Source organism: Pollachius pollachius, assembly GCF_949987615.1.
Source record: "Pollachius pollachius genome assembly, chromosome: 1".
Taxonomy (NCBI): domain Eukaryota; kingdom Metazoa; phylum Chordata; class Actinopteri; order Gadiformes; family Gadidae; genus Pollachius; species Pollachius pollachius.
Window position 1 is genome coordinate 44,915,371 of NC_136934.1, and position 24,485 is coordinate 44,939,855.

The 24,485-nt window shown below is 43.8% G+C and overlaps 1 protein-coding gene across 1 annotated transcript in view; it reads left to right on the forward strand.

The window, feature by feature from the left end:
• Positions 1-5,047: 5,047 nt before the first annotated feature.
• sntb1 (syntrophin, basic 1) overlaps positions 5,048-24,485 on the forward strand; it is a 29,187-nt gene continuing 9,749 nt past the window's right edge. The window contains exons 1-5 of the mRNA XM_079747848.1: positions 5,048-6,061; positions 10,466-10,721; positions 16,326-16,443; positions 17,773-17,862; positions 21,613-21,749. Coding sequence (XP_079603974.1) covers positions 5,488-6,061; positions 10,466-10,721; positions 16,326-16,443; positions 17,773-17,862; positions 21,613-21,749 — 1,175 coding nt within the window. The 5' untranslated portion in view covers positions 5,048-5,487. The remainder of the gene's footprint in view (positions 6,062-10,465; positions 10,722-16,325; positions 16,444-17,772; positions 17,863-21,612; positions 21,750-24,485) is intronic.

Below are 24,485 nucleotides of genomic sequence, written 5' to 3' on the forward strand. Positions count from 1 at the left end.
TTTACTACCACTGTGACGGGGGGAAAGAGAGAGCGAGAGAGAGAGAGAGAGCGAGAGAGAGAGAGAGAGAGAGCAGCGGGGAGACAACTGAAGAGCGGTCCAAACAGACCACAATAAAGTACAGATTCCAAGTGGCCATGTTTCTATCGAAGTCAATATCTAGTTCACAGAGGATTTTTGAAAAGACTGAAACGCAACCATGTGCCCACTTGCAAAGTCGCAGCCTAAACATACACCGTGATTTACCCGGTCCCTAAGCTTCTCCTTTAAACAAGACAGAATGAGGAGCTCCATTATGAGGTTAGTGTGACCTCATACTACAGCTGCCGGTGCAATAATGAAAGGAAAAACTCTAGGCTACCCGTAAACAGAGACACATAGACAGACACACACCTCATCTTATGGGCAGGAACGGGGTCAGTGCAGAGGACCCAAGGTGGCTGCATATATGCATACCAAAGGTATTCTTGTGGAGAGTCACTTCTTAAATGCCACACAAGGCATGGCACACCATGCCAAAGATGGTTTTTGGTGTCGCCCAGTATTTCATGAACCGTATGACTTGAGAAAAGGAATCGTATGATAGCATAGGGGGCTTCAAGGTCCCCTGCCCCACAGAGGAGACTCATCTGCCAAATCTGAACATATTCATAATCCGAAAATACACAATGAAAGTGTTTTGTGTGGTTTGTTTGTATATAGTGTGTACTTATTTTTTAAAATATAATTTCATAAATTATGGCCTGTCATTTTTTATTTACAATACAATATATTATTCATTAAGAACATTAATTAATTGTTCCAACAAATGTTATCTGGCTTGTGAGGAAGAAGAAGAAGAAGAAGAAGAAGAAGAAGAAGAAGAAGAAGAAGAAGAAGAAGAAGAAGAAGAAGAAGAAGAAGAAGAAGAAGAAGAAGAAGAAGAAGATATATGTCTCCTTTGGCTTGCATCCTGGTCCCCTAGATTGAAGACTCATGCAACGCTCTCCTCTCCTGGCATAGACCAAGCTATACTGTTTGGTTTTCCCCTTTGCAAGATTTCATTCACATCTGTTACCATGGCAAGCAGCAAACAATACACACACACACACGCGCGCGCGCGCGCACGCACGCAGACACTCACACACACAAACCCCATTATGCAGTACAGCTGCGAAGTACAGTAGTACGTCATCTATGTATGTGCAGAGTGTTCCCTCTAGTGGGCGATAATAATCAATACCAGTGGATCTCTATCTTCAATTCATGTGAAAGAATCGCAACTCAAGTAGACCATATGCTCTTTTAACAACAGAGCAGATCAGTTGTTAAATCTGGTCAGTTGATAAACTGACCAGATTTATGATAAACAAACATACGTTTTTCAGTCAATCAATTGATTTGAAAAAGCCAAGAAATGCGCTCAATAAAATGATGGGTGAGGCAAACAAAAACATAAATGCCTGTTTTCCATAGGAAATAAAACTATCGAGACATAGGCATGAGCTACTGATAGTATATACTTTTCTTCTTACTCTGTGTAAGAAGAAAAGAGGGACATATAGTCAAGCTGTGAGTCACTGCTAAAATTTAAGAAAATGTTACAACTTATTTTTGCCTTGTTAAAAAGCTATGAAAGGAGAGGATGCAGTTATATATATATATTTTTTGTATCTGTAGTTATTGCCTCATCCACTAGATGGCCTAACTATTAAGTTTAGAGCCCTTGTATTCATTGATTGCGCTCCAGAACATGAATTAGATGATCTTATCCACAATGTGAAATAAAGTCTCTAGTTTCATTCCCCTTTGTCAGTCCTGATGATATTTTCCCTCTCTGTGATTGACATGCCTTGCCCGTTCCTTATAGCTTAGTTTATTCAGTTAGTACTTTTGCTACCTAATTTCGCATTGACTGTGTTTCTGTTTTCCTCTCTGCTTCATCTGCATTCGGGTCCTAACTCATCACTCACCATACCCTTTTACTACAGGTTTTAGTACGGCTCATCATGGCTCCCCTCCGGCCCATCGTACATCCAGCACACGGTTCTCCAGCCCAGCCCGTGCATTAGGCTGTGTGGCTGCCAAACGTCCTGCCTGTCCCTCTACTAGGGGGGCCCAGATGCTGCCTAACAAAACCTCGATTGTGTGCTGTCCTGGCTCCACAAATGTGAAACGGACTCCCCGTTGAGATCAGGACAGCAGAAACCCTACACATTTTCCGTCACAGACTGAATACTCATCTGTTCAGACTGCATCTGGCACATCTCTTGTTTCTATAATGTATAGCATGGGAAGCAGTTCGTCTATTTTATTCGTTTAATGTCCTCGTACGTTTTGTACCATTTCCTAACATTCGATGAATGACTATTGTACATTTTCGGTTGCATCTTAATGATGGAATACACTTGATGTAAATCGCTTCGGACAAAACCGGGTGCTATAATTAAGTGTTAAGTAGTTGAAACATTATTTCTGTGTAGCTTAACTGTTTAATGAGGTGCTTCAGGTGCACGTTCAGGCATCGTCAAAGACCCCCGTTGCATACTTTCATCTAATGCATACTTTATAATGGTCTCCTCCCCTCTACATCAACCATCTAACAACCAACCAATCAAACAAAGGAACAACTTGCGCTGAACCCACGTTCCTACTCCACAGGGACGCAAGTTCTGCAAGGAGAGCAGAACCAAATGTTGAGACCATGCCCTTCATCACTGTCCCATGTGTAGAAATGACGACCTGACGTTGAAGTGAATAGGCCTAATTTGTCTCTGAGACATCGAAGCAAAGGCCTGTAAGCCCGTTTGGGGTGTTTGTCGCTTACAGGGGAGGGCTGGTTTCCTTCCATGATTTAGAAGTAGCTCTTATCGACTCTTTCACAGGCGTGCAGATTCATCGAGAAGATCTGTCCATTCTTGATTTGATGTTTTATTACAAGAGGTAGATCCCACAAATACATTGGAAAACAGACATGCCGTATTTATGTGGAGGAGAAGATTGGTTTGCTTGTGCATTACAAATAATTCAAAATGTAAATAAATGCACACAAAAACATACATCAACGCTTCACCTTTTTTTCATTAATCTCCTGTTTTATATGTATAAGTATGGAAGAGATATTTCCATTAGGTAAGGAGAGATCAAAGCATACTTTTTGTTTTGGTTGTATGAATTTTACATTTGATTTGCTTCATAAAATGGAGCAATTCCAAGAGCAAGTGCTCTTGGATACTGAAGTGAATGGCCAACTTGGGGAAACTCCTTTCAATTCAGTATCCACTTGTCTGACAGAAATAATTGGAGAGGAGAGACTCACAAACTGTTATTGTCTTACTCGTCCTGTTGTATAATGTGGACAGGTAAATAAAGATTCAGAAAGGAACCTTATAACCTTTTCTCTATTTCTGTTAGTCACATTGCAATCGTATTTTTCTTTTTGAAGGTCGTTACCACTACAAAGAAAGTCTATCTATTGGATGAGTCATTTGCATATGAAAGTGAAATAAATAAATATTCTGCCTCATTATATGGTAAAGCTTATTCTTAGCTTTGTTTTTTTCTCTAAGTAGGGCATTCACACCTCTTTCTCAGTCTGTCTTATTACCTGAGTTGTATTTTTCAATCAATTACAGTTGCATTAAATATATATTCAGTCAGATACACCCAATAATTGCAGTTATTCCTATTGTTTATGGATTCATATTTTATGACGCACTCGTGCAAATATACAATTATCCAAAACTGTACAATAATAAACGTCGATAGTAGATTTCCTTGAAGAGACAATGAAAATAAATCGGTCACCCCTACTTTATGGAAGGTCAAGCATGTCAAAAACTACCCTCGCCAGTAGATGGCGATCCCACACTGCCGAACGGTCAAGGCTGAATTGTTTGTCTTTCTTTCTGTGTACCTGTTCCATGGAACACATCACTTCTTTAGAAGTGGCCTGTCTCGCCTGTCATTAATGTATGACAGTTAAGTTTTTATGCGAGTGTCTTTTTGCTTTATAGACATGATTTCCTTTAGGCCTATAATGCTAAAATAGGAAAACTCTATAACTCTATAAATCCAAAAGCAATCTCCAATTGCCGTTAGCAGTCTTCTGAATCTCATACGGGTATGGCTTACTGTTGAAATTACTATTGCAACTTTGCCTTCATTTGCATCATTTCAACTAAACAGCATCAAGATCAAGAGCTTTTTAGAAATTAAAACTCACTCAACAAATGTTGTTGGATTTAAACTAATTAGGCCTATGGGCCTATCTATTTAGAACATATATTTATTCTGGAGGAGTACTATATGTAAGGGATAATGTACAGTAAGCCAAGTTTAAAAAGTATTACTTTGCTGCGTTGTAATAATAGGCCTAATAATATGCCATTTGGTTGATGTATACAGTATTTATACATGGTATCATTATCTTAAAGACTATAACAATAAGGCCTGAGAAAGAGAAACCTACAGGAAATAACTATTCAACCACAGTTAAGTGGTTTTCTCAAACCTCTGCTACTACATAAGTCTGCATAAAGCATGCAACCATAGACCTACAATCTAAAAGAGTTTTTGAGTGAAGAATGAGAAAGCTGAAGTTCCACATACACAAATGATGTAAATCGAGAATAACTAACAAGTATGTATGTCGATTACAAAAGTGCCACAAATAACGATATACTACATTGCAGTAGCATTTAGTTTTTGGTCCAAATGGCAGTGACCAAATATGCAAAATCTGCTAATCAAACACTAACACAGAACACCCGCAGAATGCACTTGCGCTCAACATTGCAGGCATGTATTATTTGGCATGCATTTCCGATCAGGGCGATACATAGATGTCAGATACATTGATTGATGCAGCCTACATATAATGTGCATTTTAACAACAATGGGTACATTCAAATATTGCCCGGGGGCCAGATATCGTCAGGTCTGTTCTGTGTTCTCCCGAGCAACATTACCTGTCACGGCGCATTCCTTTACGCGCGCCCCCGTACCTACTCAACGTGCACGTGGATAAATATTGACCCGCACACACAGCATGTAGAGAGAGGAGAGTTGGACGGTCACAGAAGATGAACATATAGGCGCCCGCGTGTCTCTCAAATACTATTACGATTCAACACCGCTGTCGCCCATACATGGATGAAGCAGTTCAATTGTCGCCCATACTTGGATAACTACATTATGCCGTCTGTTTCCATCGCTCTGCGGTCTGAATTATTCTGAGTGTGTGGCGGAAAAACAGAAAAGATATGGATTACTGAAGATGGGATCGGCTAACGGCGGGGAACTAACTCCACCCAGCAGAAAGGGTTTGGGGCAGGCGGACCCGGCGGTGCCACAACACAGCTGACCAGTCGACACTCTTGGCAAGTCCTCCGGAAAACTTCGGTGGGGCCAAAGTCCACTTCGGGGTGTGAGCCAAGTGTGTCGCACTGTACCGGATAATCACACGCGAGTTCTTCTTTTTTTTTTTTTTAAAGGCTTACTGTAAAGATGGCGGTTGTACTGACGACGGGAGTTCCAGGTAACGGCCGAGTTCAACAAAGTGGGTTTCTGGAAGTTTTGGTCAAAGGGAAGTGGCACAAAGTTTTGGCACACTTGAACGAGGAATCCCTGACTCTGAGCTGTGAGGAGGGGGACACCGGTACGAACGACGCCGTCCGCGCCAACAGCCTCATTAACGGATCTTATAACGGCAACAACAATACCGCCGGTCACCCCGGCGACCCCGGCACGGAATCCGACACGAGCCCCGAAACCGGGACCGAGCGGGATGCCCTCAAGGACCTACCTGAGCAAGTGTCTGAAGCGATAGCCAACCAGAAGAGGTGCGTCAAGGTGACCAAGCAAGAGGTCGGCGGGCTCGGGGTCAGCATTAAAGGCGGGAAGGAGAACAAAATGCCCATTCTCATCAGCAAGATCTTCAAAGGGCTGGCCGCGGACCAGACCCAGGCTCTGTACGTCGGGGACGCCATTCTGTCCGTGAACGGTGCGAACCTGCGGGACGCGACCCACGACGTAGCCGTTCAAGCTCTGAAGCAAGCCGGGAGAGAGGTGATCCTTGAAGGTATGCGGTGTGTGTATGTGTGACAAGGGCACTGTTTTTGCTATTGGTTAATGTGACAGATGGAGTGGGAGCTCCAGTATCTAGAAACGATGATATATATATATTTTGGTGTGTGTGTGTGTGTGTGTGTGTGTGTGGGGGGGGGGTATAGAGCAGTATTATATGTGGTTTGGGTGGTCAAATTGATAGGCTTATCTAATGAGTTATCCACCTAATTTCTTTCTTGTTGTTTTACAAAATATCTGGCAACAGTTGCAAGGAAGACTCATTTTTTATGTCAAACTGTGTACTGATGTGTGTTTTTAGATCATTAGAGACACCACAAACTCTCAGGATCTCAATCCAATATCCCATAGCAGATGTGCTCCATTAACAAACAAATAGTAATACACGTATAAGGTTTAGGCCAAGAAACAACCAGCGTTAATCTACCAACATAAATGAGCCAAGCTGGAACGATACATTTCCTGTTAACTGACAGGAAATGACTCACTATCGGTTCTCCATGGTGAGCCCGCAACTGATCCTGTTGTCATATTATTTGTTTGTGTGTGTGTGTGTGTGTGTGTGTGTGTGTGTGTGTGTGTGTGTGTGTGTGTGTGTGTGTGTGTGCATATCTAAACAGACATGTACACACACACACACACATACAGTCATCAGTGGTCCAGTCTAGACTCTGATGCCCTGCAGTGAATCCCAGGTCCTACTCATACAAGTAGAGATAGGACTGAGCTTTGTTTTGCATTTGTATCACAGAACCAGAGACACCACCTGTTTCTAGTAAATCAATGTACATGCACCACCTATAATCATCTGATGAGGTCACTGAGAACATTTAAATGCTCAGTGACTGTTTTCTTGAGTGTTTCCTCATAGGTATTAGATGATGGCGCCTATCCGGCTGGTCTTAGCAGAACTGTTCCATCCCGGTGTTTGTAGATAGACGGCGTGCTTTGGACACACTTTTAGCTGAGACTGCAAATTTCTGTCATATCCAAAACACATGCATGGACAGCAGTTGTCATAACACTTTCCGCAATTATCGCTCTGCTGATATGGCCATGCCTGAGTGAATCCAAAACTTCCCCAGCGGAAATGAGGTCTCTCTCGTAATCACGTCACATTGGTTACCATGCTTTAAAGGCCAAATAATTATCCAACTACTTGGAAATCGCTGAGCACAAGTGGTTGTCTGCTCGTGTGGAATCACAAATTGATTATATGATAGATTTTCTGATTTAGAAAAATCAACCTTTCATTTAACCGAGTGAGTTTAAATGAAAAAGTTGGCGCCACCAATCTTCCCAGGAGGATACATTTGTATCTACCTACCTACATTGGTATCGTTCCTCCTACCTACCCGTTGGCCAAGAAATGTTGCTTCGATCAGAACGTTGTGATTGAGCTATAGTAGGGTCCTTATTCTCCCCTCCACCCTCCCCAACCCACCCCTCTCTCTCACACTTTTAAGAGAAAAGTCCTAAAGTGAAACTTTTCTAACCCCTATGCATGCACACAGCCATTCCCTTGTTTCCCCCAAGGCCCAACAGGGTTCAACCTGGCTAAGCATTATCAGTAGTAACTGGCCCTATCTGTCTGCCTGCCCTGTGCGCTCCCCAAGTGGCGTCTACACACACTATGCCCTCCATCAGGGCTGGGTTGCCCTAGCAAGCTTGCTGCTAATGCTGCAAAACAGCCAACAAATGAAGTGTGTGTGTGTGTGTGTGTGTGTGTGTGTGTGTGTGTGTGTGTGTGTGTGTGTGTGTGTGTGTGTGTGTGTGTGTGTGTGTGTGTGTGTGTGTGTGTGTGTGTGTGTGCGTGTGTGCGCGTGTGCACAAACAGGCAATTTTAATGTCTGAACACTAACCGTACATTATTTGTATCAATTATTAACACCTCTGATAAACAAAGGGACGATAACAAATAAAGCAAATAAAGTTTTTTTAACTCGGGCAAGTGTGTGAAGAAATGAAGCTCTTCAATGGAACTCTTAATGGCTGTGACTCTGGTATTGTCTGGGATTGTATTCAGCTTTAAACTTTTGCTATTACATGAGCAATATTTCTGATGATCTACTCTGAATGACTTAATACATAGAAGGAAACAGGAGGGACGCCTTTGGGTTTGTTAAACAACTTGCGTGTTTGTGTGCAAATCTGGGGTGGAGGGCGAAACCTCATTTAAAAGTTTCTATCCTTCATAATTGTGCAAATAAAGCTTTAATTCAGCCACGGCTCTGAATAGACGGTTGAGTGGTCCCAAACCACCCCCCCTCTTCCCCACCCCCATTTTGATATATCGTACAATATTGAGGTTATGTTTGGCTCATTATCACAGAGTAGGCAGCAGCAGTTCATGTACACTTACTCTCATTCCCTTAATGAAATATCAACAGGCCCCAGAGGACGTGCACACACAGCCTAACAGGCATGCAGACCCCACCCCATCGGTGGTCTGCCTCCACGGGAAAGGAAAGACTGAGTCTCCTTCATGCAGAAATGCACTTTCTTTGCCCCCACTGTAGCCAACTAGCTGAGCCTGCCTATGTATTCTTCATGAACAAGTTCTGTGAAAAAACCCATGACCTATCCAGAAGGTCTGAACCATAACTAGCACAGGAGATTCAATGAATACCTTCTGTGTGAATTAACCAATTTTTTCTTTGTTGCGTTTTGTCTTTAAAGACGTTAATGATTTTCAATGGGAAATAATTTCTGTCTTTTCTCTGCCAGACACATGTAGTCATGAAGTCCATATGTTATTAGGGTTCCAGTGTTTGGATCCAAGTACCGGTTTAGGGCCCTTCATCATTTTGTGTGTGTGGTGTGTGTGTGTGTCTCCCCCAGAGGACAGTCACTGGGTCTTATCTGTATAGCAGACTCCCTTTCACTAGCGGGTCTGAATTCCCCCCCCTGCGCTGTTTGTGATTCACTGACCTTGGTTTGTTCATCACTTTCATGTCGTAGGGTCCTCCAGTCCATGTAGCCACAAACCATCTCCTCCCACAGTGCTTAAACATCCACCTCTTTAGTGATTCCTTCTATACACACTGGAAATATAGTCATGGCCAGTTGTTAGGCATTACATCACATCACTGATGTTCACTTTCCCCATGCTCTCTTTAAATACTTTTCACCCAATGGCAAGGTGTGCGTGTGTCTGCGTGTGTGTGAGCGTGCGGTGAGTTATGTTGGAATGTGAAACTGGAACACATCGTTGCTGGGGTCGGATTCAGGACACACTCATTCATTGTTCAGTGGCCTTGGTGCATCCTCACCTTGTTATCCCCCTGCCTCTCTCCTGCAGGTTGGCACTGCAGTCAGCCTTGTTTTATATGGACTGCTGTGGGAACTGACTCTCACTACTGGGTTGCTGCACGGCTGCCCCCTCTGTCGCCCAGGGGAATAGATTACTTGCTGGATCCACAAATGCCAACGGCATTATGCCAATTATAACTGGCAACTACACTGGGAAATGCCAATTAAACAACCGGGGCATTCTGGGAGTCCCAGAGAATTTAGGGCAACAAAACAAAACAAAAAAGGACTGCAGTATTTATTTATTTTCTTATTTTTTTTAATTTGGCATCCTTTCCGAGTTCCCGTTTGCAGATATGGAAAAGGTAGTTCATTCTGGTAAAGATTGAATTTTCCAGGTTTGGAAGATTAAAATTACCACCTTATGCACTGAGTAAGCTAATTGAACTAGTTTGTGTTCAGATCAAACTGAATTCTAAATTATGTTCTATAAAGAGGGATACACACTGGATGTGTGTTTGTACAAAGATGTTCCGCCTTCCCCCTCAGTGCAGTGAAAGTAGTCCTACTAAATGTTGTGTGGGTTCAGAAGATGTGAACGTGTCTGTCAAGACTTCTATCTATGGCAGGCTTGAATACAGATGTACGTGTTGTTAAAAAAAACACGCTAGTCAAAAGTGTGTTGACTAGCAAGAAGACGCACACAAACATGTTGGAAATGTTTTCAATAAAATATAACCTGGCCAATGACCTTCTGTGTGACTGTGGTTTCCCCCAAACCCAATTAAATCAGTGTAATAGTGCCGCATTTATATTCTAATAACCTTTAGAAAAGGCTTTTGCAGCATTGAGGTTGTGAAAATGATTTTGATATGATTTATGATTTGTTCATTTTGTGAAAGTCATGTGTTACATAACCCATCACAGATCTGTGATTTAATTAGATGAAGAACGGGGCGTTTTCCATGCAATCGAAGTGAGTTTGGTATCGAGGAGAAAGTCTGGGCCATTTTGAGAGAAAAAGGTGTGAACTTTTTTTGGAAAAAGTTCAGAACATTTGGAGAAAGAGAGAGTATTAGGGAACAGCTGGTCACTCTTAAGGAAAAATATGAGAACTTTTAATTTGAAGCTTCCTTCTCCCTTCCAGTGAAGTACATGCGTGAGGCCACGCCCTACGTAAAGAAAGGCTCCCCGGTGTCGGAGATCGGCTGGGAGACGCCCCCCCCCGAGTCGCCCCGGGTGAGCATCTCTCCGCCCTTCCAGAGGCCCCCAGCGGCCCCGCCCGGCCTCGCCCCAACCCCACCCCGGTCACTGCCCCTGCCCCTGCAGGGCGACCGGCGCTGCATACCGCTCAAGATGTGCTACGTCACCCGCTCCCTGACGGAGGTGGACCCCGACAAAAGGTGGGGGGAGGCACACACACACCGACACCCACTGAAACACAGACCCTGTGTTTTGTTGTTGTCATGGTGCGTTCTCCAGAGGGGCGTTGGCTTGGCGTATATTGGATTTTTGGGTAGAATGCTTTCCTTCTGTAGCTCCGTGTTCTGTTACTTCTCCTCTGTGTCCCCCGTCTTACCCCCTCTCCCCCTCTCTCTCCCTCCCTTGTGTATTTGTGTTCCCATTCTGGAGGTCTTTGTTTTCCATCACTAGTTAACTGAATATGTCCATCAGTACAAATCTGCTCTTCTCTCCCTCTTGGCCTCTTGCCCTTTTGTGTTTGGTTTTCCTAAACTTAATGAAGTCACTTGACAAACAAATACCAAACTAGCATGGAAAGGTTACAATAACAGTATTCATCAAATCGGGGATTCATCAGAAACATACGAGACGGAAAGGGGATGAAATATTGCTTCTTTGTATTGCTTCTTGCAATTCGGGTCGGTTTCTGATCCATCCACTGTTCGTTCCCAACCTTCCTGCTCTTCCCAGCCATTTGCAGAGTGAGTGAGTGTTTGTACCTGCTTGCTTGTTGTGTCTGGGGGCATAAGAGCTTGCTTGTGTGTGTGCATGCTTGCTTATGTGTGTGTGTGTGTGTGTGTGTGTGTGTGTGTGTGTGTGTGTGCGCATCCGCGTCCTTGCTGCATACACATGTTTTTTTTGTTGTTGAAAAAAAGGCTTAGCCTTTCAGATAGTTCAATTTCACGTTTCCTCCAAAGCTATTGGTTGACAGAGACCGCATCAAAGTCCCGTTGCAACAATACACAGCAGACGCTTCAAAGTTACATTTCATGCCTGGCACGTCCAAGATTTGTTTAACACTTTAAATGTGCAGCAAAACAACATAAACGCTTGCCACACAATCACACACAAGCACACAAACACAAGTCAGGACTTGTGGGCAAGATGAGAAGGCTTCTCCAGAGATGCTGTTGGCATCATTTATGGCAAAAGTATTTTAATAGAAGCAAAACTATGAAATAAAACGCATTGTATTTGTGCTGCATTCTTGCCAATGACAATTTAGATGAGTTACATTGTTTTGTTGCTGGCAAGGAAACACAAGTTCCAGCTCAAGTAATATTTGGGGAATTTGAGAAGCAAAATAACATTTGCTAGGATATTTTGCAGCACCTGGGGTTTTTATGTGTTCTGTGTACCTCGAGTCATGTGACTGAAGTGACTACACCTGAGTGGAAGGAAATTGTCAAATACTGAACTCAACAATAGCGTGCAAATGCCGTAAAGCAAGGTATCCAATTATAAACTCAGTATCTTTGTAAAACATGAAGATAGAATTCCTATTTCCTAAATAATTTATAAATTTCATCTGACTTGTATCTTCTTTAGATGTGATTGCCTTGCTTTGGTTTAATGTGTCCATCATTCTATCAAGCAAGTTATATTTTGGAGCTTAAGTACAGAAAGTAAAGATAAAATGGATATTTTTTCTTTTGCCAAGGAACTTCGCTGTTTAAGACCAGTATTGGTTTCATCACCTAGTTTTAAATATTGTTTAAGGTTGTTTAATTTACCATTTGACTACTGGCTTCCGTGTATTATGTTTTAATAAAATTTTCGCTGTGCTAGGCTACAATTATGTCCAGTCAGCGTTCCGTTTGGTCAATGTTTAAGAGTTACCGCACTCAAAAAACACAATAAACAACACAAACCCTTAGGCTTTTGATGTTCGCACATCTTCATGTCAGTATCCTCGAGGGAGAAAACTAAATTCTCGACTTCAACTTTCAGCGTTCACATGTTCGTGACACTTTAGCCCCAACCGAATCATCTTAGAATCCGAGCCGTTGTATTTGATTGGCTGTGTTTCCCGTGTTTCATTCAACATTAGCCAGTGGTGGAGTTGGAGCGGTCAAAAGGGCGAACTAACTCGGTTGAGCATGTGGGCCTCCGAGAAGGACATGGAACGAGAAAGGAAGCGGGTGCTTGTCTCCCCGTTACTATAATTAGTAATGTTCTGCATTTCCCCGTGGAATAGCATCTTCCTCTGGGCGGCAGATGTCTGCGAGCACCCACGAGCATACGCTGACAGACAGCTGAAGATGAGGCTGGGGTTTATTTTGGAGTGCAGAGGAGCTAAAGGAGAGGGGGCCAAAGCAAGAGGGGGAACTACACAGAAGGAAAAAAGAGAATAAATAAATGAGTGGGAAGCTTGAGAACACGATTGCAGAGGGGAAGGATGAGCATGGAAGACAGGATAATATTGACATGAGAGGCGAGACCCAGAAGAGACAGTATGGAAAGGGAAAGAAGTTGTGTTTTTTTTACGTCATTTTTACGTTGGGATAAAGTCTTTTCTATTAAGTTACTTATCGTTGGTCCAAGAATCTTCTTTACACTTTCACAACCACTACCCAGCATTGACGTCATTGAAGTTTTGTACGGTGCCTTATCTAAACAACGATGCCACTGTTTGACATTTTCTCATGCTATTTAGACGGTTTAGTTTAGAGCTTACTTAAGGGTAAAAATAGCCCAGAGCTTTCAAATACTATATCCAGAGGTTGCTCCAACCTAGAATACTATAGCACCGTGTACAGCAGTCTCATTCACATCACAATAAAGTATACTCTTGAGTATCTCTGGACAATATGTTAAGCTTTGGTGTATCAAATGTAGTGCGATAATTGATGTTTTCACCAGTGAAAGAAGGGGCAAGTAGAAGTTGCAAAAGCACAACACAAGCAAGGACCAATAGCCCCACAGGGAAAAGATGAGAACACAGTTCTGATGTGGGTTTGAAGAAACATCAAGGTGTGCTGGATATCGAGAGGTTTCTGAGCTGAAAGGACATGTGAAGGACATGTCATCTGAATGAAGTCCTCTATGTAGTCTAGAGGGTTCTGTCGATTCCTAAACGGATTCCTTGCTGTCGTTTTTCCAGTGCTTCCTTTCAAAGCCTCGTGGGTCTGGCCCCCACCCACCCAGCAGTCAGCCTCCCTCTCTGGGACAAGCACCAGCATTGACAGCCCACCACACACACACACACACACACACACACACACACACACACACACACACACACACACACACACACACACACACACACACACACACACACACACACACACACACACACACACACATCCCCACACACACACACACACACACACACACACACACACACACACACACTCTACAGAACTCCAGCGCAGACATCCCCCAGCCAAGACTGGTCCAGCCTCCTCAATGCCCCCCACACACACACACACACACACACACACACACACACACACACACCCCCCACACACACACTCATTTTAATCTATTTTTAACCCAGGAACACCTGGAGCTCGAGAGAGAGAGAGAGAGAGAGAGAGAGAGAGAGAGAGAGAGAGAGAGAGAGAGAGAGAGAGAGAGAGAGAGAGAGAGAGAGAGAGAGAGAGAGAGAGAGAGAGAGAGAGAGAGAGAGAGAGAGAGAGAGAGAGAGAGAGAGAGAGAGACTTCCCCACACAGCCCACACAGTAGAGGGAACATAGGATGCACGTGAATTGTGTTTATCTTTTCCTCCCTTTTCTTCTTCCAGAGTCTTGGAATAATTACACATTAAAATATGAAGGGGGATGGAGGTTTGGGGAGCATGGAACAGCTATTACTTGGTTGAGTATTTTTAGCATCTGAGTCAGCCGTTTCTTCTAAGTGTAACTAAACCCCACTGTTCCAGCTGAGACTTCTAGGAAGGGGAGGTGCCTGGTGTCCCCATGGCTGGGACCCACGGCAACGTGGTGATTTATTTCTTTAGGCTAGGCCCATTGTTGTATATCCAATGCGTGGCGTTTTACTATAAGTGTTAGAGAAGCTTAGCCCTCTCTCAGATGCAGACATCAACATCAACCGCTGCCCAGACAGAGCTCCGACCGTCCACACACACCTCGCCACCGGTGTGAAAAGGCACTTCGACGTCTCGAAAGGAACGCAAGTTTGGAGCAGAGTGTAGGATGTTCACAAACTGGTTGGTGGTGACTGCCAAACCTTAGGATTTGACAGCTGCTTTCTCACAATTCTGGTCTTAGTGAAGTAAATGTGGTAGAATGGCATATATAACCATGATGAAGATCATGTAAGACATATTAATGCTTTTAAAAAATGTATTCGCTTCAAGGTTCAGAGGCCCTCTTTGAGAGTTTATCCCCATAGCAACAGAGAACATCGCTGATGGCTCCGCTCCAGAATGTCAAAATAATGTCTTATCTTTTATTTAACCTTAATTTATTATTTTTAATTTATTAATAAAAACATGTTAGTTTTAAATCTCAGGAAGATTGCGGCATATCATTGTCAACACTGTCAGTGTGTAGAATGTATCGACTGTGTTTGACAATTATTTGGCAGAAAGGGAAGAATGATTACCTTTTAAGGTGATTTGTCAGGCCGGACCAAATTAATTTACAGTTAATTCCTGTCTCGGTCGCTCCATATTAGGTAATTTGGCAGTGGGTCCAGTTGTTTATCTTGTTGTCAGGTTTTAGTAGGGGTTTTGCCCTGAGTTTTATACTGGTAAAAAAAAATCCCCTATAAATCTCGTGGATGATATCTAGAAGAACACCCATTCACTCTTTTTTGCGTTGCTCGCATCCCATATCAACCGTGTTTTTTCCCATGAAACGTTACTTTCCTTCAATTGAGGCGAGTCTGCATGCAATTCTAGTTCTTACTACAGCAGGCATTAGTATGCTGTAGTTTATTTGGCTGAATCCCGCTGAAAGTATATATTTATTCGCTAGAATTGCAAATATTATTTCGCTAATATCTGGCCACCGTCTGTCCGTGAGTGTTTTGATACTGCCCTACTAAATAATCAGTTGGCGTCTGTAAGACATACACGTATGGCTCTCTCTGATTCCCTGTTAGAGCCTTCTGCTTTTGTCTGATTGTGACTGAAGAGAGGTAAACATATATACTATTGTAAGAACCACCAATGGATCTTGTACATTCATGTATACATTGCGGACGATTAAATTGCAATACAAACCAACTGAACCCAAAAGCAGGAAGAAACAATCAGTTTTAATCGTAAATGATCATAAGTAGACTAATGTATAAAAAATCCCAAAGCCCTGTCAGGACACACAAAAATAAACCGAAAACAAGGTGCTGATGAACATCAGCTTCCTATCTTGACACCGCACGGACAACAAGCAATTACTTGGGTGGCAGGTCTTTCCGTGCCATGGCCCCCCAACTCTGGAATTCCCTTCCTCAATCCCTCCGTGACTGTCCCTCCTTCCCTCTTTTAAAGCTCATCTCAAGACCTTTCTGTTTCAAGAACACTTCTCCTCTTCCACCACTGCATAGACCCTCTGTATATAGTATTTATTTTTATTTGTATGTGTTGTTGAACTTCGTGTTGTGCTGTCTTGTTCCGTATGTGCTCATGACACTGTAAAGCGATGAGTGTGTGAAGGCGCTATATGAAATAAACATATTATTATTATTATTATTATTATTATTATTATTACTTCTCATGGATCAAATCACACTGTCTAGATGTGCACATCATCTGAACTGCACATGTTTTGCTCGTCCCTTCCTGTGGCCGGCTGCAGGCACGTGGAGCTGCACTCCTCGGACGCCCGCCACACCCTAGTGCTGCGCTGCCCCGACCGGGCCACTAGCCAGGCCTGGTTCTCCGCCATGCACGCCACCACCTCGGCACTCACACAGGTAGGCCACCACCTCGGCACTCACACAGGTAGGCCACCACCGCCGCACTCACACAGGTAGGCCACCACCTCGGCACTCACACAGGTAGGCCACCACCTCGGCACTCACACAGGTAGGCCACCACCTCGGCACTCACACAGGTAGGCCACCACCTCGGCACTCACACAGGTAGGCCACCACCGCCACACTCACACAGGTAGGCTTCCACAGAGGTTCGAGGCCTCCTGAAGACACACCACCGTGTGTGTTTGTGTGTTGCATACCTCAGACCTTATCCAAACCACCCCTCCCCTTTACTCTCCTCTCCTCGCTTCTGTTTATGTTTGTTGGTTTGTGTTAGTGTTTATCTTGCCTCTGAAGATCAAAGCTGTTTTCGCCGCTGGCCTTTTTAATCACCTCCGCTTACGGGACGTTATCGCTCGTTATGTTTCCGAGTCTACTCTAACAGATTAAAGAGTTTGGTTTGACTGCGTCAGGCCAAAGGGTTTGATAGTGTTTAAATGGTTAAATAACGCATCCCCATTTCTCCATTGTCGTCTCCTTTCTGAGCTGTCATTCGGTCATTCAGTGACGCGTGGATGCAAATGGGCCAGTATAGTGCATGGTCACTTTAAGTAAATGTTGTTAATAGTTTGCAGTTGCAATGCGATCATAAGATAGGGTAATGCTTTCCATTAGTGTCCTTGTTAGTGTAATTGCACATGTAATAAACAATGCAACGCCCCATAACCGCATGTAATTCATTTGTAATGTTATGGACCAGCCTAACCCAAACCTACCCTTGAGTGGAGCTCGCTTCTTCGGCTATTCCTTACCGTAACGCCTTTACCTTTGCCTTGTATTTGTGTACTGTGCTGTTCCGTAGAGTACATACTTTTGCATGATGTTATGTTGCTTATAAGACAGTACCTGCATGTGTACAACTACATTGTAATGTTAAGTGTTAGTGTAAACCTAAGATAGTTTTTCTTGTATGATCTCAAACCCTATCCATGTATTATTGTATGATCCCTACCCTAACCCTATCCATGTATTATTGCACGTTCCCTCACCCTATCAATATATTATTGCATGATCCCTCACCCTATCAATGTATTATTGTATGATCCCTAACCCTATCAATGTATTATTGTATGATCCCTAACCCTATCCATGGATTATTGTATGATCCCTAACCCTATCCATGGATTATTGTATGATCCCTAAGCCTATCCATGGATTATTGTATGATCCCTAACCCTATCCATGGATTATTGTACGATCCCTAACCCTGTCCATGGATTATTGTACGATCCCTAACCCTATTTATGGATTGTCTCCCTATGCTAGCGGGGCCTGGCGGAGTTTGTCCATAACGCTACGAGGGCGGGTGTTTCAGGCAGCAAGGAGATACGCCACCTGGGATGGCTCGCAGGAAAGGTAGAGATTCTGGTATCAGTGTGTGTCTCTGCTCAGGTTTCCAACCACATTTTATCACCCATACACTCACGCACGCTCACACTAAAACTAACCTTCCGTGATTGTGCCTTCCATACAATGAATACCTATACAGTTACCCAGAAACACATTCTTAGCATAATGTTTAACAGATAACCATGAACTTTGAACTTTAAAATCCTGCTGAAACGTTGCTACAAAGAGCAGCTCTTGTCCTTCAGCTGAGCTCAGCACAATGCAGGTAGAGCATTACAATTAAATGACGGTCTTTGTGTGTGTGTCTGTGTGTCTGTGTTTGAGGTGGAGGTGAATGTGTTTGGGTTGCGATTTTTGTTTTGACCATCGTTCTATGCCTTTTCAGGTAAACACAGCAATCGTGGGACCATTAGTACGAATAAAAAAAGAAAAATTATTATTTATTAAACCGATTCATTATTGTGTGGCGTCAAACTCTTTCCAGAGAAATGAACCGATCAAAGTCTGTTTTTTTGTTATCTTAGTTATGTATAACACGTCCATCCACCACAAAAAGAGAGCTAATTACGGTCCCTGATCAGTGATCCATGTAAGACTGTGACCTTATATGGGATGTGCATCATGATTAACAAACGCAAACGGCATAGTAACAGGCTGTGAAAAACCTTTATTCGGACATATGCATATTATATGAGACCTATTTGGTTGACTAATGGCTTTGATGCAAACATACATACCATTTGGGCAATTATAGCTGGGCTGATGACACCCATATGCTCATTTTGCTGTTCAATTTAATTGGTTGCGATAAAAATAGAATATGTTCTATTATCATTTGTTCAAATGATAATCAAACATATTAGAATTTTAAGGAAGTCCTCATTAGGTGTTTTTTTTGTTTACTGTTTTCAGGCTTGTTTTCAAAATCTCTTTCTCCAGGTTTCCAGTGGTCCACAGCCCAGTATGGGTTTAAAGCCCGGTGGTTGAGAAATCACTGCTCCCGTTAGTTGGTATTCACAGAACCAACATCCCTTATGAATCCTGGATAAAAGTGTCTGCCATTGAGGATTACCGTATTGCTCGTCTGGTTTCCGTGGTGATCTCTGTGATGTCTGGCGGCCAGAGTTACAGGGGATGATTATTATTTTAAGTAATGTTAGAGAGTAGAGAGTATAGACACCCCACAGTTTAACCCTGTGTGATCAGCTGTCACGTCTTTCTTCGTGGTGGGATACACTCAGCTCCTGGCAGCCGCTCAGTAGATTGGCTCATCTTTTGTTTGTTGCCTCTTCCAGACCTTAGGTCATCATTACTCAGCGTCCTTCAGAATGCTTGCTTCGTGGACCTTGGTATTATTGCTGCCTGGGGTCCCTGGTCGTCCCTGGTCCGTAGCGAGTGTGTTGCAGCCGGCAGACCCCAGCCGTGTGATGCCCTCTCTGGGCGGACGGCCCGGGGCCGGTGGGTCTGCACTGACCCTCCCCAGCTCTCCATTAGAAGGTCTAGGCTTTCCTTAGAGAAGCAGTGTATGGCCATGATGGAGGAGCTGTTCGTTCACTTGTGCAGTGTTCTTTGTGTTGGCGTTACTTTTTAATCTCATTATGTTTCCAACGTTTCTTTGTGCGTGTGAGCGTGGGCGTGTGCGTGTTCGGAAACCCGGGCAGGGAGATTAGGTTAAACGTTAGGCGTCTGCCCGTGTACATAATTGCATTTGCGTGCCTGTATTTGGTAAACATTGTGTCAGCGTTTAATCATCTGCTGGCCGTATAGTAAGACACAAAGTCATATAAGGGCATTTCCCTGTTGTGCTGCGCTTAGCGCATTCAGTCGCTGTGGTATCTTAGTATCATGGCCCGCGGTCACAATGCAACACAAACACAGGCAACTGCAGACACACTTATCTGCAGAGTGGATTTTCCTTCCAGCCAGAGGGGGGAGAGTGGGCAGTGGATCACTTCCCAGTGGTCATTGTTGTGTCATTCAGCTGTTTTGATGACATCACACATGATCGGGTGGCAGCAGCCGCTAACGGCTCTGCCCCTTAAGGGCTGAGGAAATCCCGACCATTCTTCTCAGTGAAATTGGAGATTGCGTTGTCCGCCCGTCTGCAGATCCATAGATCTCCAATGGCCCTCCAAGGCCAATGCAGCAGTTTAGTATCATGGAGTTGCCTTTTACTTTGATTGCACCATTCGACTTGGAATGAGGCTACCATGAGGCTAATTCATCAAGGGTTGATGAAGGACATCTACTACAAAAAGAGGATTTATCTTCCTCTAGTGAGTGAAGCCCTATTTGGGATTCAAGCTCAATTGAATTTGCACCCTATGTCTCAAAGAAGAACTAGACTTTGATATGCAGAGTCGATATTCTCAGTTCCTCTATTCTTTGCTCCACTATTTTAAGGCCAGCGATGTTGGATGAAGGTCCAGCAGTCCTCTACAGTCTAATATACGGTCAGGGAGAGTAGCAAAACCAAACTGCTGTAGTCTAAGTTGACAAATGTATGGTCTGTTGAAATACTTCAAGGCATTGTCAGAGACCTTTCTGAATACGTGAGTTTGTAAATTATATTTCATCTTCCGCCTCAAGGATGGCAATATCCCCATTCACGATCAAATGCCGCACAAAGATTACCTGAATACCTACCTAGGTAACTGCCTTATTCACAGATCTTGACAAATCGTGACATGCGAAAGATAATATTGTTCCGATTCTCAAGAGAGAGTGAGAGATGTATTATGCATTCGAATGAAATGAGAAAAAGCCCCAAAGTGGGTCTCAATACTTTCAGACACCAGCAGTTACCGCTGTCTGTATCAATGGAATAGACCCTCGGCGCCGCTCTGCTTTCTACCGGGCCGACGGGCCCTTCCTCAGATGTCATCTCTTGCTGTAGAACCATTTTAACAAGGCATATTTCAATAGTGGATGTGGGCACAGCTGGAGAAACTATATAATCTATTGTGACATTCAAGTTTTAACACATTTTTAAAAACAATGTGCTTCCTCTCACTTTCTCTCCCCATGGCACATCCCTCTCCGCCGCTATAGATATATCTATAGATCATTATACATTTATGATACAATAAGAGCACTTAATTCATCCCTGAAGGGGAATGCCGGTGTTACAGCAGCATAGAAGTCGCAAATGCAAAGTAGTCTGGAATCTCTCTGTTAAGTCAAGGGGCTTTATTAACAGGGGGCAGAGCGAAATGCCTCCGGACACAATTGGATAGTCCTACAACCAATCAGAGCAAAAGGTGTGATGTAGCTCCGAGCTGAAATTAAACTTTGACCAAATCCAGTCAAAAGTGCGGAAAGCGCAGGATTTTTATCAAGAAAAGAATATTCAAGGGCAGTTGTTCCTCTTCTAAAGAAAAGCTATTGGACAAACGGTTGTGATTTGCCTAACCCGGGCCTGGTCAGCTGGAGTCTGTCAGAACCGAAGGACCATCTGCCAGAGCAAATAAAATACCAGCCCGCAGACTCATCTTATTCCCAGGCTACACACACACACACACACACACACACACACACACACACACACACACACACACACACACACACACCCTAATAATATAAAGTACACTAAAACACAACAAAAAAGTATTGACATGTATTTTAACTCTGCTAACTTGTATGAGTCATACGATGAAGCATATCATGTTTCACTGTGTTTCACTCTGTGTGTGTGTGTGTGTGTGTGTGTGTGTGTGTGTGTGTGTGTGTGTGTGTGTGTGTGTGTGTGTGTGTCAGACGGAGAACGAGAAGGAGCAGTGGAAGCCCGTGCTGGTGGTGGTGACGGAGAAGGACCTGCTGCTGTACAGCAGTCTGCCTCGGAGGCCTGAGGCCTGGAGGGGCCCTGAGCACACCTACCCACTGTTAGCCACACGGTGCGCACACACACACACACACACACACACACTGGAGGGGCCCTGAGCACACCTACCCACTGTTAGCCACACGGTGCGCACACACACACACACACACACACACACTGGAGGGGCCCTGAGCACACCTACCCACTGTTAGCCACACGGTGCGCACACACACACACACACACACACTGGAGGGGCCCTGAGCACACCTACCCACTGTTAGCCACACGGTGCGCACACACACACACACACACACACACACACTGGAGGAGCCCTGAGCACACCTACCCACTGTTAGCCACACGGTGCACACGCACACACACACACACACACACACACACACACACTGGAGGGGCCCTGAGCACACCTACCCACTGTTAGCCACACGGTGCGCACGCACACACACACACACACACTGGGGGAGCCCTGAGCACACCTACCCACTGTTAGCCACACGGTGCGCGCACACACACACACACACACACACACACACACACACACACACACACACACACACACACACACACACACACACACACACACACACACACACACACACACACACAGAAGCACAGAAACCCACACCGACACAAAGACAGAGACACACAGAAACGGACAAAAACACAGACAGTTTGATTAGAAATGAGATGGGCTCCAGGTGCATTTTTCATTAAACCTTCAGGCCAAACACAGTTGGCTCAAGTATGTTGTCGAATAAACAGCCAGTGAACCCAGCTGGAATTCGAACACTGAGAGATTTAAAACAGATATTTCTGTGTTTCGACCAATGGCAACTTTTTAGTACCGTCATTGTGTACGAGGGACATAGTGAGGGTTGTGTATATGAAATGCGCCAGTCACAGTGGTGTTATACTGAGAAGACGAACCCTCTCTTGCACGCGGACATCAAACTAAACCACTGCACAGACGGAGCTCCACACATCCACACACACCGACGCGTGATACTGTTGGTGTCTGGGAAGCCTGACTCTCTCTGGGTCAACCACTGCCCAGAGAGAGCTCCACACAGCGACTAACAAAGTCATCACAAAAAGACCGTTACCCACGTACGATTGAAGGTGGAATTTTTACCTCGTGTTTTGGGGAGACACCTGTTATCTCTAAAATACAGTTTTAGTTTAGTTACCGTGACAAAATGGCATACGTTAATATGTGCACGATCATATAATAAGTAGGATATTATGCTTTAAACCATGTTCAAAGCAAAAACCGAATACAGCAGAAAGTAAAGTTGTCTTTTCAGAAGTGATTAATGTAAATACATTGCATTTCAGCCATGGTTCGAGTGATCTTCACAGGACAGAGGTGGCAACACAGGAAAAACCTACCAATGTCTCCTAATCATGACTGTAGGTCTACCACATTAGGCAAACACACCCACTCGACCTCTGTTATACACACAGGTCTACTACACAAACAGGTTTATTACACACACATGCACGTATACCTAAACCATCAGCCTCAGTCGCTTACACACACACACGCACACACACACACACACACGCACACACACACACACACACACACACACACACACACACACACACACACACACACACACACACACACACACACACACACAGTTAGGTCTGTTAACTGTTATATACAGAAAAAACACATCAATCATACCTTAAGCAAACATACACACACGCCTATTCTCTGTTTGCTCTCTCACACGCGCACACCCACACACCCCACAATACAACCCTACCAACTGTTAAACATAAGAAACCTTGAATTGTCTTTCGTGTGGCACTGATGGACTGCATATTTAAAATAAAACACTCCCTATCTTCAAAGAAACATGGATTTGCTAAATCCTAACAATAAAGGAAGGAACAATAAACAGCTCAACCAAAGCATCCCATACAACTTCCACACTGCTTCAGCGTGACTGGCAAATCTTTAAATGTCTAGTCATGTTGAGAAAAAATAAGAATATACTTAAAAATAAATCCAGAGCCCCTTTCCTGAGAGCCGTGTTGTATCATATCTCAGAGAGCTACTTTGACATGCTGGCTCGCATCAGTTGTTGTTGGACAGGACACATAGCAGGCGCTGGGAAACAGCTGTTTGCAGGATGAGGTCATGACTCTGTCATTATTTACTGCGTCTGCCATCCTACAATGCAATCCATTGTTTGGTGGCATTTCTCCACCGGTCTCATGGTAGTCGTGGGCAACATTTGGTAACTCTGGAAACTTTGCTTATTGAGATTGTAAATCTTCACTCAATTATCGTTATATCCATCTTCGAATTCATTTGTGATTTGTGTATTGATCTCCATGACGTTGATCTTCACCGTTATTCTGTGCTTGTTTGTCCACGTAAAATGCGCTTTGGCTCCAAGGTATTTCTATTGTATTTTTTCCCCCACCGCCCCATTCAAAGCAACTCCAGAGTTAATTCTAAGCCTGGCTATTCACGCTTTCTGCACACAGACAGGCTTTTATGTACTTATACTAGTTGTTAGGTTGCTTCTGCACAGAACATGATTTGGACCTGTCACTCTCTATTTGTGTTTCATCTTCTTTCCCTTTGCATACGTGTTCCTTTTGAGGAGCACCTATGGTAAGCTCCTCTTTAATCCTAACCACCGGACCAGTATGAGTATGGGACCAGAGGGGTGCGTAACCCAGCCTCGTGAGACCATCCTAATCTCAAAAGTTCACATTTCAGTCCCTGGCTAAAGATCAGTCTGGCTGGCCAGTAATTGATTCGAACATATGG